Source organism: Cavia porcellus, unplaced genomic scaffold (assembly GCF_034190915.1).
Source record: "Cavia porcellus strain 051 isolate PalLab524CR breed Dunkin Hartley unplaced genomic scaffold, mCavPor4.1 scaffold_4, whole genome shotgun sequence".
NCBI lineage: Eukaryota > Metazoa > Chordata > Mammalia > Rodentia > Caviidae > Cavia > Cavia porcellus.
Genome location: NW_026947487.1, coordinates 106,353,991 through 106,371,906, shown reverse-complemented (window position 1 = coordinate 106,371,906; position 17,916 = coordinate 106,353,991). Strand labels below are relative to the sequence as shown.

Genomic DNA, 17,916 nt, shown 5'->3' with positions numbered 1-17,916 from the left:
AAAGCATAAGAATTTTTTAAAAAGGATAGAAATGATACAGAAATTCAAAACCCCAGTAGGAATTTAACACTAGTTAATATATTGCACATTGTTATCTTGGAAGTAGTTGTTTAGGGCGGGGGATTTAGCTCAGCGGCATAAGCGCCTGCCTGGCAAGTTTGATCCTCGGGACCAAAAAAAAGAAGTAGTTGTTTAGCTTACAAGATTAGAAAAAGAAGTAGTTGTTTAGCAGACAATGGAAGCTCAAACTGTTAAAAGCATAAGAATTTGAAAAGAAGAAATAAAACTAAGTACTTACAGACTACATGGTTATATACACAAAAACTATAATAATCTACAAACTATTAGAATCAATAAGAATTTTAGCAAGGCTATTTTATCTGTGGTTGATATGTAAAAATAAATTGTATTTCTGCATACTAGCAACAAATTCAAAACTGAAATTTAGGGGCTGGGGATTTAGCTCAGCGGCATAAGCGCCTGCCTTGCAAGCAGGCAGTCGTGAGTTCGATCCCTGGTACCGATAAAAACGAAAAAGACAAAAAAAAAAAAAAAAAAAAAAACTGAAATTTAAAAATCACTATCACCTGATGTGCTACAAATAGACAGAAATATTTGTAAAGGGTCTCTCTTCATATAATTTTATATGTACAAATATAGTGTCTTTATCAGTTGATAGTCCAGATACAGTACCAACCTAGTAACAAGCACCCCTGGCACCCACATCTTGTTTTCTAACATCATTCTCAAAGAAAAGGAACCAGAAATTTATGGAGAAATGGCTGATTGTACCCTAAAGCCAGGATTATACAAGATGAGCTTGGAGCCCTTGTAGTACCAGTAAGTAAGGAGACTCAAAAGCAAACCAAAGCTGGCTGTGGTGGTGCATGCTGGAATCCTGGCAGAAGGGTCACCACGAGTGTGGGGACAGCCAGGACTAAAAAGTGAGTCCAGAGCCACCCTGAACTATTCAGTGCAATCCTGGTCAAAATTCCAAAATTTCAATAGCATATTTCACAGAATTAGAGAAAACAATCCTAAAATTCATCTGGAACCAGAAGAGACCAAGAATAGCAAAAGCAATCCTGGGCAACAAAGGCAAGGCAGGGGGCATCACAATCCCTGGCTTGAAGTTATATTTTATAAAGCTACTGTGATAGCTGGGCATGATGGCACACGCCTGTAATCCCAGACCTCTGGTGGCAGAGGCAGGAGGATTGTAGCAAGTTTGGAACCAGCCTGGGCTACAGAGTGAGCTCAAGGCCAGCCTGAACTGCATAGGGAAACCCTGTCTCAAAAAGACACAAAAAAATAAATTAATGAGTTTTAAAAAATAAAGCTCCTCCTGGTACCAATAAAAACGAAAAAAGACCAAAAAAAAAAAAAAACAAAAAAACAAAAAAAAAAACTCCTGGGATAAGAACAGTGCGATACTGGGGAAAAAAAAAAACAAAAAACAAAAACACCTGAAGATCAGTGGAACAGATTAGAAGACTCAGAAACAATTCCAGACACACTAAGCCACAAAGTTGCCAAACACATTCACTGGAAGAGAGATAGCTTCTTTAGTAAATGGTGCTGGAAAAACTGGCTTTACATATGCCAAAGATTAAACCTGAACCCATATCTTTCACCATACACTAAGCTAAAATCAGAATGGATCAAAGATCTTAATATTAAACCAGAGACATTAAATCTGCTGGAAGAAAGAGTACATAAAACTCTTGAATACAATGGTATAAACAAAGACTTTATGAACAAAGCCCCGATTACAGAGGAACTATCACAAAGAATCAACAACTGGGATGTCACCCTACTGAAAAGCTTTTGCACAGTAAGAGAAACCACCAACTCAGTGAAGAGACAAACCACAATGTGGGAGAAAATGTTTGCCAGCTGTTCCTCAAAGGATTCTATTGAGAACATATAAAGAACTCAAAAAATCAGTCCTCCCAGATTTAAACATCCAATCCAAAAAGGGACGTCTGAGATGAATATACAGTTCCATATGAAGAAATGCAAACAGCAAATAAATATATGAAAAAATGTTCAACATCACTGGTCATTTGAGAGATGCAAATTAAAACAACACTGAGATTTCACCTTACCCCAGAAAGTATGACTACCATCAGGAAATCAACCAGTAACAAATGCTGGAGGAGATGTGGGGGAAAAGGAACCCTTCTCCACTGTTGGTGGGAATTTTGATTTGTGTAGCCACTGTGGAAATTAGTGTGAAGATTCTTGAGAAAATTAGGACTAGAGATCCCATTCAACCCCGCTATTCCCCTGTTGGGTATCTTCCCCCAAAAAATTAAAAATATACCACAGCAACATATATGCACCTATGTTTATAGCAGCACAATTTGTAATAGCCAGATCTTGGGAACAATCTAAATGCCCATCGACTGAGGAATGGATAACAATATTTGTATTGTTACACAATGAAGTACTACTCAGCCATAAAAGGATCATTGTGAGTCTTGAGACCAGCCTGGGCTACAAAGTGAGCTCAAAGCGAGCCTGAACTGCATAGCGAGACCCTGTCTCAAAAAGACAAAAAAAAAAAAATTTCAGCACACATCATCTCATAAATTTGAACACTTGTGTACTTTAGCAGACAGAAATTGTACTTCTAGGTACAAGGGTTATAGAAACTCTTAGCCATATATATAAGAAGGTTCCTAATAGGGAGAGGTGAGAGATTCAAATTCTTATTAAGATGAAAAGGAAAATGGATACATAAATTCATACAGTGGAATATGACATGAAGCAAAAAGATTGATGCATTACAGTGACCCTCAGCAACAAGAAAAATCTTAAAATAATCTTGAGCAAAATATGCAAGAGACATACAGCTAACACAATGGGATATGATTTCATGAAACTCAAAATCAAGTTGATTTAAAAATATATTCTATAGGCATAAGCATAAATAAATATGTATAGAGAGAGACAAGGTCTCACCATATAGTTCAAACTGAACTTCAACTCACTACGTAGCCCAGGACGACTTTCCAGGCAAATTGATCCTTCTGCCTCAGGCTCCAAGTGCTGGGATTATAGACATGTTCCATCATGCCTGGCAAATGTGATAAAAATATTAAAGATAAAAAGCAAACGAAAGATAAGCAGAGGAGTCAGGGCTGTGGTTACCAAGAGGTAGCAGGAAGCAGAGTGGTAGAAGTTTAGAGAACAGAAGAAGTATGATTTTCTGGTAAATTCATATCTCACAAATGGTGAGGCAGATTCAAGGAGTTACTTATACTATTTTGTTTTAAACTGATATATACTCTTGTTTATATGCAAATTTTTAATTACAAATAGCAAACAAAACTGGATTGATAATGCGCATCTGTAATCCTAGCACTCAAGGGGGCTGAAGCAGGAGGATCACTGTAAGTTCAAGGCCAGCCTGAACCAGAAAGAGAGTTCCAAGTCTAGCCTAAATTACATAGCAAGACACTCTATCAGAAAAGCAACCAAGCAAAAAATACCAAACTAATTGTTAATGTACCCCACACACCGTTTTTATTATCAACCACAACACTGTTCCAAATCAAGCAATTATAGAACTCAAAGCACTGGCGTGAAACCAGCAGACACAATCAGCAGAAAACGCACATGCACACTCGTGGAAGGTGCTTGGCTGCTGGCACACATGCCAAGTGTGTGGAAAACAGTAGGTGAGCAGCAGGTGGGGTGAGGGTGATATTCATGTAGTCACTGCCTGAGCAGAGCGCCTAGTGTAGTGACAAGAAAGCCAGGGATCCACAGATGCCCACAGCCCTGCCTACTCCCAAGGGTAAATCAGATGTGTCCGGAAGGGGACTGGTATGGGCTGCTTGGATGCTTCTCTTGTTAAGGTGGCCCTGAGGCTCTGAGCCAGGCTTTGCACACAGCACCAGCCTTAACTGGGCACAGAGGAAATCCTGGAAAAACCTCTCCCAAGAGAGGCAAGGGGCAGCCTCACAACCAGGAGACTTCAATCAAATGTCCTGTTTAGGGGGCTCACCACTGCTGGGCAAGTCACCAAAGCTGCCAGGAACATACTGAGTCCTCCTTTCCATCCAGCATGGTGGGGAGATTCACCCCACTCTCCCTTCTGGTTCTCTCCAGGGAGCTTGGTCTACCACGCCAGAGTGAGCCACTGACCCTGGGGGCAAAATGCAAAAGTGTGCCAAAAGTTTCAGCTGCAAGATCAATAGTATTTATATTTTCTTTCAGTATTTAAAAAATTCAAGCCAGGCATGATGGCACATGGCTGTAATCCCAGCACTTGGGAGGCTGAGGCAAGAGGATCATCTTGAGTTTTGAGGATGACTTGGGCTACCTATTGAATTCAAAGCCAGCCTAAACTATGTATCAAGACTCTTTCAAAACAAAACAAAAAATCATTACAAGAAAATATTCACAATGAACAAAGTATCCAAACTAAATGAAAACATTATCCAACCGTGTATTGTCATTATCTTGCTTTATGAATATCGGTTTTGGTTCCAATAAAAGTTTGCTCACAAAAAACGGTGGGCAGACACCCCTTTGATAGATATAGATGTATCTCAAACCACAAATTTGCCATTTCAATCAGTTTATATACAGTTCAGTGCTGTTAGCACGTTCACATTGTGCAATGCGGTAACTTCCTTAAATATTACATTAAACTTTTACACGTTGTGATTACCAAGTTTTGGAGTGACATCTTAAGTTTTACACCGATAACAAGTGTCTCACTCTCTTTATTTAGATCTCCGCCCTACTTGTCCCTCTCTTTGGTCCCTCCCGGGGACGGAGATCCAGGATTTCTCCCATGAAACCGCCACAGAAGAGTTACTTTTGCGCCAGAGGATGTCCCTGCAGCCACCCGCGACAGAAAGCCCCGCCCCGCCTGCGCTCTTCCCCTTCCCCTGCGTCCGGGCACACCTGGTGGGCACGCCCTCCACCTGCCCAATGCCACCTGGTAGGCAAGCACCGCGCCTGACCAGCCCTACTCGGGTCGCGCCGGACCTTCCCGCCGGCCAATGAGGAGGGACCTCGGGGTCCGGCCTCGAGGAGCGGCCAATGGGAGCGCGGCATGCAAATGAGCAGGTGCGGTGGCGGCTGTCCCGTTGCGGCTGCCCAGGCTCCCGAGATGTTAGAGGCGCGCCGGGCGGCCGCGGAGCAGACTCGGGGCTGCGAGTTGCGAGCTCCGCTCTCCGGCCATGGCCCCCGCTCCGCCCCCCGCCGCCTCCTTCTCACCCGCCGAAGTCCAGCGGCGCCTGGCGGCCGGCGACTGTTGGGTCCGCCGCGGGGCGCGCCTCTACGACCTCACCGGCTTCGTGCGGCACCACCCGGGGGGCGAGCAGCTGCTGCGGGCACGGGCCGGTCAAGACGTTAGCGCCGACCTGGACGGACCCCCGCACCGGCACTCGGCCAACGCACGCCGCTGGCTGGAGCAGTACTACGTGGGAGAGCTGCGAGACGACCTGCAGGTGCGCAGAGCCAGGGACACATACCCCTGTTCCCCACTCTCCCCCCAACCCCCTCTCCCGGGCAAGGCCCGATCGATCAGCTGTCCTCCAACCCTTCCACCTCCTGCGTTTCTGGTCTTCCGGACCTTTTCCTTCTGCAGACCCTGCTCTCTGATCACTTGGATCCCGTTTGTGGCCTCAGCACCCCCAACACGGCCCGTCTTTTCCTTCCTCTGCCCTTATCAGCGTCTCCCTCTTTGCAACTAATCTCATTTCTGTTTGAATACTAGTTTCAGGGTTCGCCTCTCCTTCCCTCCCATCCCTCCAGATCCTGCTTCCGCGGAAGCCTTGCTGAGAGAGCTTGGGTTCCCTGGGGTGGCCTTGGTAAGGGGAGAGGCCGGCCAGTGTCACAGTGTGCACTGTGTCCTTCAGCCCTCCCTTTATTTCTTGTCCTCCACGATGGCGTGGGTGTAGAAGAGTGAAATGTAAGGCATTTGCCACTTCTGCACAGGAAAGGGGGTTAGCACTTTGAACCCAGACTGTACACTTAGCCACATGCTGTCAGGGTTGGGGACAGGCTCACTGTGGTGTATAAATCTTCAACAGATTCTGGGGTAGGTTTTGTCACCCCATTTTAGGGTTTGGAAACTGAGGTTCAGAGAGATTCTGTAATGTCTCTGGTCAAACAGCTTGTTAGTAGAAAAGCCAGGGTATGTGACTTTGATAATCAACACTGTCTCCTTGCCAAGGATCACAGGGAGGAGACAAGGTCTCCCCCAGAGAGCCGCAGGTGGGCTCTGTTCCCCAAACCTGGCTGTCGGATTGGTGACAGTGGAGTCATGATGCTGAAGCATAAACCAACAGGTGTTTCTTTGGCCAGTTCTTGCTGTAAGCGTTTTTCAGTCTTTGGATGAAGCGAGTGGCTGTGGTGGGTCCTGGCAGGCCATCCTGCCCCATTCTGCATCTTTCTTCAGGATCTTCCTTGGTTGCTGACTGGGCCAGAAGGCTAAAAAGCAGCAAAGAGGAAACATACTCATCTCAGAGCAATTATTAAATTACTTGGTGCCATCAGAGTCTGGGTCGCTGAGGAACGCTTTTGAGAAAATAACATTTTTGTCGCACTCGTTGATGGATAAGTTTCAGCCAGGCAGAGTGGAGGGAAGAATGTTGCAGCATGTGGGAAACCTCTGAAGGGGAAGGGCTGGGCACCGTTAAGGGACAGAAATAAAACCAGAGTGAGCAGAGGCTGGTAGGCAAGGAGATGGCTGCGGGAGGGCCAGAGGTCAGCTGGGGCCGGTCTGACGAGGCTCTGGGCTGTGGTTGGATTGGGTTTGACTCTCAGGATGATGGGGAGCCAAGGATTGGAACCAGGGCATGACCTGGTCAGATTTGCATCTTTGAAAGGGTATCCTTGCTACAGAGCCAAGACGGGACAGGAGCGAGCCTGAGTAGATGGGAGGAGACAGAAAAGGCCAGTGTAGAGCTGGAGGAGCAGGGAGGGGTCACAGAGGCTGCATAAGGAAAACACATTTGGTATTCCGTCATGGGAGCCCAGTTTCAGCTCGGAGGTTGATATTTGGTGTTGGGTCCTGCTGAAGAAGTAGGTTTACAGAGAAGAGGAACTGGGTGCAGAGAGTAACAAGTTGGGGTTAGAATGCTAGACACTGCTGGGCTTGTGCTGGCTCTTGGACCCCGATGTGCATTGTACCTGTGTCCTGTACACACGAGCCTTGGGATGTGGCCTGTCCTCAGTATCATGCTGAATGCCCCCCCTCCCGCCAGCTGCCCCACTTCCCAGCTCTGCCAACCACCCAGCACCATGGTTTGGTTTTCCTTTGCTTTTCTCACCTGGCTCTCAGAGAGGGCTTAGAGGGGAGGCTGAGTCCACGTTTGCTTCATATTCCTGCATAACACTATTGTTGAACGATAGAGAAGTGGTCAAGTTACAGGCATCCTTATTTCCAGGCCCCAACCTGAAGGTTCAAACTGGCCAGATGTGTTGGTGCACATCTATAATCCCACCCCCAAGAGGCTGAGGCAGGAGGATGTCAGTGAGTTCACTGTGATCCTGGACTACATGTTCAATCTCAAGGCAGCCTCAACTACAAATCAAGACTCTGTCTCAGAAAATCAAAACCAGCCAGAAAAGAAAGGAAGGAAAAAAAGCTAAAAGTGAACAGTGCACCTGCAGACATGTAGTCCAAACCTGACCAGTGGCCACGGTTGTCCCACACTCCAGCTGCCTGTCAGCTTTGTCAACTGACTTCTCAGGGAACTAGGACAAGGTTCTCTTTAAATTAGGAGAGAGGGCAGCCAAAGGAGAAGTCTGGGCTGGGCGCCCTTTCAGAGACGGCCCGTGTGGAGACAGCCCTGGACCCTGTAGCAGCCCTCACTTTGCCTTCGGAACTCCCTCCCCTCACCCTGGACCAGCTGAGATGACAGCCCTGCTCCTGGAGTATGAGGGCAGGAGGGAAGTACCCTGAGCCAGCTGGGTGGTTTGGGCCTCATTCTGAATGACGCCCCCAAAGATCTCCTTCCCTAGCTGAGTCCTGGGATAGGAGCATCCTGGGTCTCTTCCTGGGGAGAAAGTCTGCTCCCGTTACCTCCCCTGCCCCCACTTGGCCACATGCCTTCTGTGTACACCCTTACACACACACTCGTGCAAAGGCACAAACACAAAACAAGTCAAACTTGTTTGTTCTCACAAACCGCTGGGGAGGACGATATGACACAAGGCTGCTGTGGCCCTGGCCCTGCACTGAGAACACTGAGCTGCCCTCCTGGGCAAGCGGACCAGCCAAGGCTGAGCCTTGTCATTGCCCCTGACCCTCAAGGGACAGTGGATGTAGCTTCTGCCCCCAAGCAGTAAGGGCTCTCCCAACATGACTGCAGTCCACTTATTCAGCTGCAACTAGCATTAAAAAAAAAAAAAAAAATCAAGAGGAAGACCAGGAGAGGACTTTGGGTCTAACTCTTCTTCCAAGGGCATAAGTACTGTTTCCTAGATTCTAGTCAGGTGTAAGTCACCACCATACTCTCTCTGATTGGCAGACCACTCAAACAATTGGTAATATTTATCTGTAGGTCAAACTCACTTTTTATTTTGCCTCTTATCCTAAGCGAGAAGACCAGGGAAAGCTTTAAGTGCTTTCAATATATGACTATTAAAATAATAAATGTATATCCTGTGTTACCTAAAATCTATCCTGGGCACCACTGGCAGGGTAGAAATGGCACTTTGGGCACTGTGCAGACCAGGACTTTAGAATTCTGGTGTCTAGGAGTTCGTTTTCTGGGTTAATGAATGAGAATGGGTGTGTATGCATTTTTCTGGTAAGAGAGCTTTCACTGCAGTGCATTGGGGGTTCTTTTCCAACCCCAAACTACCACCAAGAGGATCACAACCCATTCGAAAATGACTTGTCATGCAGACCTGGAGGGGTCTTATCCAGTCGTGCTCCAACTGAGACCCCTCAGGGGAAGCAGCAGGCCTTGGTGCTACCACATTATGGTTACCATACATCTCCGGGTTCCGTATCCTAATCCCACAGCTCAGGTAAAAGCTGCTGCTTGGAGAGCTTGCTAAATCCCCACCCCTCCAGTGCAGAGCTAAGTCGGCCAGCTGCGGGGGTGAAGTCAGCCCGGGCTTCCAGGGCATTTGACCACCACACTTCCCTGGGTGTCCACTGCTGCTGTCCTTCCCCCAGGGCCATCTAGCAGAGCATCCAGGGTCCCTGTGATCCTGAGCCCACCCTGGAGCAAGCACAGGGCCCAGAAGTGCTCCCCAGTGCCACCCCAGAATTTAGTTAATGATTTCGAGGCCCAGAATTAGGGGCATAGGAGTCAGGAATTAGGGTTCGGGGGAGGTGAATACAGAGAAAAAATAATCATCTTTGGAAGTTATCCCCAGGAAAGAGCCCAGACGGATGCCAGCGCATCCTTTCCTCATTTTCTAATCATCACTAGGCCATGCGCGGCCTTCATTTATTCAGACAGACGTGCGCTGAGCACCCCATACTCTCTGGAGCCCCCCATTCCCTGAACAAGCCTTGCAAGAAGCTTCACTGTGGGAAGGTGGTGTTGACTCTTGTGGACGCTGGCCAGTACCCCTCCTCGGTGCTCCGCTGGCCTGGCTTCTGGACCCTTACCCTTCGAGTTTCTGCCTGAATTCATTTTCTCTTGTTCCCTAACAAAAGCCCACAGGCTCAGTGGTTTAAATAAAGATGAATTCTTTACAGTCCTGCAGGTCAGAAGGCAGAAATGAGTGGGCAGGGCAGGGTTCGTTCCTGAGGCTCCGGAACCTGTTTTCGTGCCCTGTCCACCTTCTGTGTACCGTGGCTCACAGCCCCAAGCTGAGACACTCGCCTGCTCCTGGGCTTCCATCGTGCAGCTCCCACTCTGCACCCTCCTGCCTCTGCCTTCTGCTTAGGAGTGTGCTGGTGACTGCACTGGTCATGCCTCCTCCCCGGGATCATCTCCCAGCTCTGCCTCCAGAGCTCTCATTTAAGTGCAGCTGCCAAGTCCTTTTGGACAAGTGAAGTAATCTACACAGCAGTTCCAGGTGTTGGGACATGCACCCTGAGAGGGCGAGGGAGGACCTCTGCCTCCTCCCAGTCAACAGTGCCTCCCAGAGGTGGCCGTAGTCCCAACCCCGTCATTCCCTTGGGCTGCTTGGGGCTGTCTCCCAGCTGCATATGTGGGAAGTGTGTGCTGGCCTCCTTCACTAGGAGACGTCAGTGTTTTCCTAACTCTGTTTTGTTTGTTTTATTCCGCTTTGTTTTTGAGACACCATCTCACTATGCAGTCCAGGCTGGCCTCAGATTCATGGCAATCTTCCTGCCTCAGCCTCCCAAGTCCTGGGATTACAGGTGTGTGTCACCACACTTGTCATATTTTCCTAACTCTTAACAAAAACCATCGCCCATTGCCTGCCCTGTCCTGGAATTTCCAGAAGCCGTTGAAGTGGGGAAAATGCAGAATAACTTGGAAAAAGAAAAGTCAGTGACTTATGTGACCTCTGGTGTGCAGGAGCCTCTTTCGTCTCCCTTTGGAACGCCCTCACCATTACTACCCTGCATGGGCCGGAATCCTGTTAGTGTCCTTCTTGTAGCAGCCTCCCACCCAGTCTGCACCACTTTTCCTGTAACACCTTCCAAAGAGAGCTTGGTTATGGTAAGGGGGTACTGCAATGGCTCCCCACTGCTGTAGCCTGTAAGCCCAGCTCGAACGCTTTTCTCCCTCACGCACCCCCTTCCTCCGTCATCAGGACTGTTTTTCCTTCCTCCAGGCCTAGTAGCTCTTCACCGAGACCTACTTTACGGCCTCCGTGCCCTTCCTCCTTAGGGAATGCATTTTCACCGTGTCTTGTTTTCTCTGTAATGTCTGTGGAACTGAAAACTCTGAGGCACAGACGTGGTGCTTGGTTCCCCTGGATTTCTCTAGGACACACTGACATACTTGCATGCACCAAAAAGGACTGAGAAATAGCTGTATAATGAGCTGCTTGGAAAATTGAGCTGTATGCGCAATTTAAAGGTAGCTATACTAGGATTCACTAGATGTTTCAGGAATTAAACTATTAAACGTATCTTTTTTTTTTTGGTTTTGTGTTTGGCTTTCTGAGAGAGGATCTCACTATAACCCAGGCTGGCCTCAAGCTTGTAGCAGTTGGCAATCCTCCTGCCTCAGCCTCCCAAGTGCAAGAGTTAACAAGTGTTCAGGACCACACCGACTTCTTTCCTGTATCTTTATTAGCTACAAGGGCTGGGATTTGACTGAAAAGGGGGGAAGGCTGTCAGGTGAGTCACTCATTTCTGCTTTGGCCCTCAGTTAGCTGCAGCCCGAGTAGAACACCTTCCTCCCCAGGGAGCTGCATTCACCCCTCCGAGGAGTTCCAACCAGGGACGGAGCCAAGCTGACCGTGCAAAACCCCAGCCAAGCACCCGCCTTGCCCTAGCGCCGTCTCCCCTCTTCCTGTGCCTCTCGGTACCTGGGCAGTGTGCACAGGCACAACCCAAACTGCCCTGTTTACTTGCAGCCCTGTTCATTCCTTGTGGTGGTTTTTTGTGCTAATTTCTCTAACACTTGTAGTCTGAGAACAGGACTTTCCAGTCTTCTCTAATCATCATTCATATGCGATGGGCAGTGGCTTCCACGACAGCCCTTCCTGCCTGCTCTGCTCTCCAATGGACAAGTAGCTCAGGCATAATGTAAAAATCTGGGAACAACAAACTTGATGTCAGAGCACACAGGAGGTGTAGAATTGAGAAAAGTAGCTGCAGACTCGGGAGTTTATATCGTGAAGCATTACTCCAATTTTTTTTAAAGAAGAAAGGCTTATTTGGCTGACACTTTATGGAGGTTTCAGTCCTTCATCAGTAGGCTCCAAGGCAGGGTGCCTTAGCAGAAGGGCAACAGTTCATGGAGGTGAAAAACAGCAAACAACAAGAGAGAGGGTGAGGACAAGCCTCTTTCCGTCCTTTATGTTGTATACCTGCCCAATGGGGGTGTAGTACTCACACCCTTAATCCCAGCATTGCCCTTAGAAATCAGTCACACACTCGAGATTCAGCTACCTCTGAAAAAGCCCTATCTAAAATTGTATGAGGCCTTGGGGGGGGGGGCGGGGGGCATCTAGACACAAACCCCAATGTATATATAATTACTCAAATACCTTAGTTTCTTACTTGGATAATGTTGCAAGGTTTTTTGGAAATTTTCTTTGTAGTACTGGGGATTGAACTCAGGAACTCATGCATGTGAGGCAAACACTCACCCACTGAGCTATGTCCTCAGCAAGGTTTTTAAGAAGGCTTTGCAAGGTTTTTAAGAAGCAGGACCAGGGGCTGGAGGTTTAGTTCAGCGGCATAAGCACCTGCCTTGCAAGCAGGCGGTCGTGAGTTCAATCCCCGGTACCAATAAAAAATGAAAAAGACAAAAAAAAAGAAGCAGGACCAGCCAGGCGTGGTGCTGTACACCAGTAACCCCAGAACTCTGAAATGCTGAGACAGAAAGATTATAGATTCAACCCAGTCTGAGCAAGTTTGTGACTTAGTGAGACCTTGTATCAAAATAGAAAATAAAATTAAAACTGGGTGAGCTAGAATATGTCTGTAGTCCCAGCACTCAGAAGGCTAAGATGGGTGGGTCACCATGAGTTTGAGGCCAGCCTGGACTACACAATGAGACCCTGTCTCAAAAAATCAATCAATCAATCCAAAAACTTTTAAAAGGTCTGAGTATGTAGCTCAATGCAAAAGCTTTGGGTTCCATACCAGTGCCTTAAATAAATAAACAAATGCACTAGTGCCCTGACTGCCTCCTGCCCCAGCGTGCCAGGCTCATCTCGGCAGTGTCACCACATGAGGGGTTGGATGTTGCCATCGTCTGACAGCATGCAAGGCAGCAAGATGTGAAGTGAAACTGAAAATCAGTGCAAAAATCTAGATCCTTTCACAAAATCAAGGAGAGCAACAGGGGGAAGTGTGACTCACAACGCCACTGCCAGAGGTCTGGCTTGGTCAGGCCAGTTATTGTGGGCAAGGCCCTTCAGGTCCTCAAGGATCAAGAGAGACCTCAGCCCTTAGGCACACTTCTGATCATGCTGTGAGTGCCCAAAGCAAAGGTCAGAATGTCACGCTGTGCAGGGAGACTAAGCTTCCACACTCACGTTGCTTCCCTTTGTAACTTGAATCTTCAGGGACTTGGATGACAATGATCCTTGTAGAACCAATAGTAATGTTCAGTTTGTATAATGACTTACTTTTTTAATATTTCCTTTAGATATCTATCTGAAGTCTTTTGGGGGGGAGAGCAGGAGGTGGGACAGAGTCTTGCTATGTAGTTCAGGCTGGCCTCAAACTCCCAAGTACTTGAATGACAGATGTGCGCCACCATACCTGGCTGAGCTCTTAAAGTAGGTGAGGCAGATGTAGGAGCCTGTAGCTCAGAGAGACCCTGGAGTCTGGGTCTCTGGTAACCAGTGTTAACCAGAAACACTGCTCGCATACTCATTAAGGGCACAATGCAGTTTAGGGGTAACCACTGCATAACCATTAGGGGTGAGATGCAGGTTGGGGTCCCCTTTTACTCTTCTGATGGGGCCACAGTCAGGCCTCTGGAGACAGAGAGATCGTTAGGCTGAAGCTGTTTTCTTCCTTGCCTCCAAGGATGACGTGCAGTGGTGTGTGTGCCACGCAAGGGAGATTTCCAGAGTGGAGCTGGCGCTTGTCCCCAACCCCATGACTCATTCCCCGAGTGCTCGTTACTGATTAATCTGAGGGTCAAATGCTCTGGCCTCCTGGCAGCTGCCCTTCCACTACGTGAGAGGCTGGAAGGCAAAGCATGCAGCGGGTGATGTGTCGCCTCAGAAAGGTGCCCGTGGCGCCCTCGATGCAGCTGCACCTGGAGTCTGCCGCTTACACGGCTTTGGTTATCTAACCTGAGAAGTGCTTCCTTTATGAGCACCAGGGTCTGGGAAACATCCCACGTCTTGGTGACCCAAGATAATAAGGATCTTTGGGCATCAAACTGTTCCCTGAGGGCCTGACGTTTGGGACAGGGGTCTGGTTTGCCTGGAGGTCACTAGTGTCTGGTGGAGAACCACGGGGTGTAGTCCTGCTATTTTAGCATAAGAGCAGCTGCCACGCTAAGGCTCCTATCTTCTTTGTCCTTATGTATCTCAGAAGGGTCTCTTCTACCTGTAATTTCAGCTCTTGGGAGGTTGAGCCAGGAGGATGGCTACAAGTTTGAGGCCAGTGTGGGCTACGTAGTGAGTTCAAGGCCAGCCTGGTATACATAGTGAGGCGCTGTCTCCAAAAATAAATAAATAAGTGGACAGGTGGATGGGTGGGTGGATGGATAGATGAGCTCTTTGGGGACTGGGTGACTTTGTAGCCCTCACCTCCTTCATAAAGACCTGGCATGGGTCACAGGGTACCATGTCCTGGCCGACGCTGCTGCAGACCCAGAAGGAGGAGGGGGAAAGCTAAAAGTAGCTGCTGTCTCTCTTCTTGGCCATGAAGGTCCCGGGGCCAAGGTAGGGCCTCGAGGGTCTGCAGATCGAAGCTGTGGCGGTGACTCATCAGGGCCGTGCCAGGCTGTGGTTTTCTCTGGAATGCCAGGTGGCAGAGGTGACTCCCCAAGGCAGAGTCCCTCTGCTTTGGTTTCCCTTGTCGTGTTCTTTGAACCCACCCTGGAACTCGTCCAACAGGCTGGAGACAGCACCTTTAGCAGGAAGTAAACAAAGGAAGGTATATACATACACACACACACTCACACACACACACGCTTCCTCCCCTGCTTCTCCTGTCACCCCAAGGCAGAGGAGGCGGGAACAGCCCCAGGTGTCCACCCCAGGTCCATCCCCGTGGCCAGCTAGGGGCCCTCAGGAGCAGAGGCGGATCCCCCCAGAGATAGGCGCGTGGCTGTTACACACTCAGGGTTTCAATACACTGAGCTGGAAAGTCTACCACATTCTCCATGAAAATAAGTTCCCCTCCTTTTCTAAGTAGCTTCAATGCACCAGAAAGGTAGAAAGGACTGGACAGGAGGGCCAAGAGAACCTGTGTGCAGGGGATAGGGACCTCAGAATGGACAGAGGACCCAGGAGAGGTACGGACTTGGGTGCAGAGCCAGGTGGCTCCTGGTGACAGCAGAATCTGCCAGAGGCCACCTGGCATTGAGCCTTGTGTGCAGCTAAGATCTGTGGCCTTTGGGGGGCTGAATGGACTGAGAAAAAGCTTGGTTGTGCACTGTTTTGGGTTTGCATGTCCCAGAAACAATGGTTTAATCAATAGTAATCAATACTCTTAAAGGCCTTTGTGTGTGTGTGCTGCCCTGGGTACTGAATTTAGGGCCTCCACACTGAACTACGTCTCCAGCTCTTTTAAAACTGTTTTATTTTTTAGTTCAGTGGTGTAAGCACCTGGCAAGCAAGAGGTTGTGAGTTCGATCCCCAGTACCAAAAAAAAAAAGTTTTATTTTGAGACAAGATCTCGCTAAGCCACCAAACTGATCACGCTGTACTCAAACTTGCCCTCCTGCCTCAGCCTCCCAGAATACTAAGATTACAGATGTGCACCATGACACCCACCCAGGAGGCCTGTTTCATTAGCAATACAGTGGACTTAGGCTGTCCACTGGTTCCCAGGGTGGGCGGAGGATTAAACCAAGTGTTTTGGCTGGAAAGGGCAGTGAAGCTGTCCTGTGCGAATTGTGATTGTACTGTACTTGTCAGAAGCTTATCAGTATTGTTTGCCCAGGGGGAGGACGGCCCAGCTGATTGAAATTACAGCAGCCAGGAGCGGTGGCACACACTGGTATCCCGGCACCGGGGAGGCCGAAGCAGGGGGAGCCCCATGAGTTCAAAGCCAGCCTGGGCTACATAGTGAGACCCCCTCTCAAAAACAAACAGAAAAATTTGGACCATAGATTCCACACTTCTCCATATAGTAGTTACATATGAATATGGTTCACGAAATTTAATTAAAAGAAATGTGCAAAGATTTAAGGGTCCCTCCCACCTTCTTAGGTCCTCTGTAAATGCCATCAACGGTTTCTTATACACCCTCTCAGAGATATTCCATCCTGTGCACACAGTCTTCTCTCTACTTCCCACAGAAAGGAATCTTACAAGACACCGCTCAGACGCTGGCTGCCTTTCTCCTCTAAGGATGCATCCTACACTTCGCATGTCAGCAATGTAGGAACATTTTTCCATTTCCTTTTATTTTTTCTTGGTGGTGCTAGAGATTGAATCCAGGTCCTTCCCACTGAGCTACAGTCTCAGCCTTTTTCTTTGTTTCTTTTTGTTTATTAAACTGTGTGGAGAACCGTGACCCTCTTGCCTCAGCCTCCCAGAATGCCGAGGTTATAGGCTTGTGCCGTCGTGCCAGGCTTATCTCAGTCTTTCGAAACGCTGTCCCTGTTAATGACTTCTGCTGTTATGACACTGCCACAATGTGATGCAACCATTTTGCATCTATTGTGAACACATTTCTAATGTATGGCCTTACGTTTGAAATTTTTGGAACAAAATAATGCATTATATATATTCTGATAGATAATGCATATTGCTCTCTAAAATGGTGCAGAAATCATCTCCAAAACCATGTCATAATGCCTGCTTGCTACATTCTTGCCAACAACAGAGCTTAGCACTATTTTGTATATTTGCCAACGAGCGAAAAAAGTTGCTCCTCGTGTAAATTTTTATTTGTAGGAGATGTGAAAGACGTTTGATATCTTTTCCTAATTTCTAAGTCATTTGCATGTAGTAGGCAAACTTGGTTTATGTCCTTCATCCCTCTTTAGATAGTTGGTCTTTTTCTTATTGATTTATGATCGCTCTTTCAATGTAAAGGCTATTACCTGGGTGTGAAATCTCAGCGCTCAGGGGCTGAGCCAGGAGGATTGCTGCCTGAGGCCAGCCAGGGCTACATAGTGGGTTCAAGGCCAGCCTCGCCTACACAGTGAAACCCTGTGTCAAATCCCAACCCCCCCAAAAAAACAAAAACAAGCCATGGAAAAGTAGGGCCATCAAGCAGTTGTGGAATGGCAGCAATGCCAGGCTGGGAATTCAGGGGTGGGGAGGGCCTTGGCCTCGGCATCCCTGTGAGCCTGCCGTGCCTCTTCTGCCGAGCTTCTGTGCCCACAGCCTGTGGCTGGGGAAGCCTGCAGGCCAAGATCTGTGCACCTGTGGGTGCCCAGGCCTGGAGAGCTGGGAAGCCGGGGAGCTGCAAGCTGTCTAGCAGGGGGCCTGGCACCTCTCTAGAAAGCCCAGGAAAGGGGCTGGGAAATTAGCTCAGTGTCCTAAGCACCTGCCTGGCAAACATGAAGTCTTTAAAAAATATCAACAAAGAAAGCCTAGGAAACCTCAAACCTATCATTCCTCTGACCAAGAGACCTAGAATGCATCCCCTTCCTCCTTCCTTTTTTCTTTTTCTTTTTTTTTTTTTTTTTTTTTTTTTTTTTTTTTTTGTCTTTTTGAGAAGGGTCTCGCTATGCAGTTCAGGCTGGCCTTGAGCTCACTTTGTAACCCAGGCTGGTCTCGAACTCGCAACGATCCTCCTGTCTCAGTCTCCCGAGTCCTGGGGGATCCTCCTGCCTCAGCCTCCCGAGTGCTGGGATTACAGGGTAAGCCACCATGCACAGCCATACTATTCTTTATTAAGAGATCCCTTTCCTGTCCTCGTCACAGCCCAGAAAGTTTAGATTTGTAATCCCAAAGAAATGTTATTGGAATTCTAGCAAGTCAGTCCCAATCTACCACTCCCAGAGCAACCCTATTTCCAGTGAAAACAGAGACACTAACATATTTATAGTTATTGGAGTCACAGGGTCCTGAGACTGGCCCAGGGGAAGGTTTAACAGAACAAAATCCTGGACCCACAGCCTAACCCAGATTTTATTAATTCATGCGAAAGGGAGTGACTTAAGGAGAGACTGTGAGAATGGTGGGAAATAT

General features: G+C 48.0%; 1 protein-coding gene across 1 annotated transcript in view; it reads left to right on the top strand.

Moving 5' to 3' along the window:
- Positions 1-5,125: 5,125 nt before the first annotated feature.
- Positions 5,126-17,916, top strand: part of Fa2h (fatty acid 2-hydroxylase) — a 47,996-nt gene continuing 35,205 nt past the window's right edge. Inside the window, exon 1 of the mRNA XM_003472103.5 lies at positions 5,126-5,471. Coding sequence (XP_003472151.1) covers positions 5,202-5,471 — 270 coding nt within the window. The 5' untranslated portion in view covers positions 5,126-5,201. The remainder of the gene's footprint in view (positions 5,472-17,916) is intronic.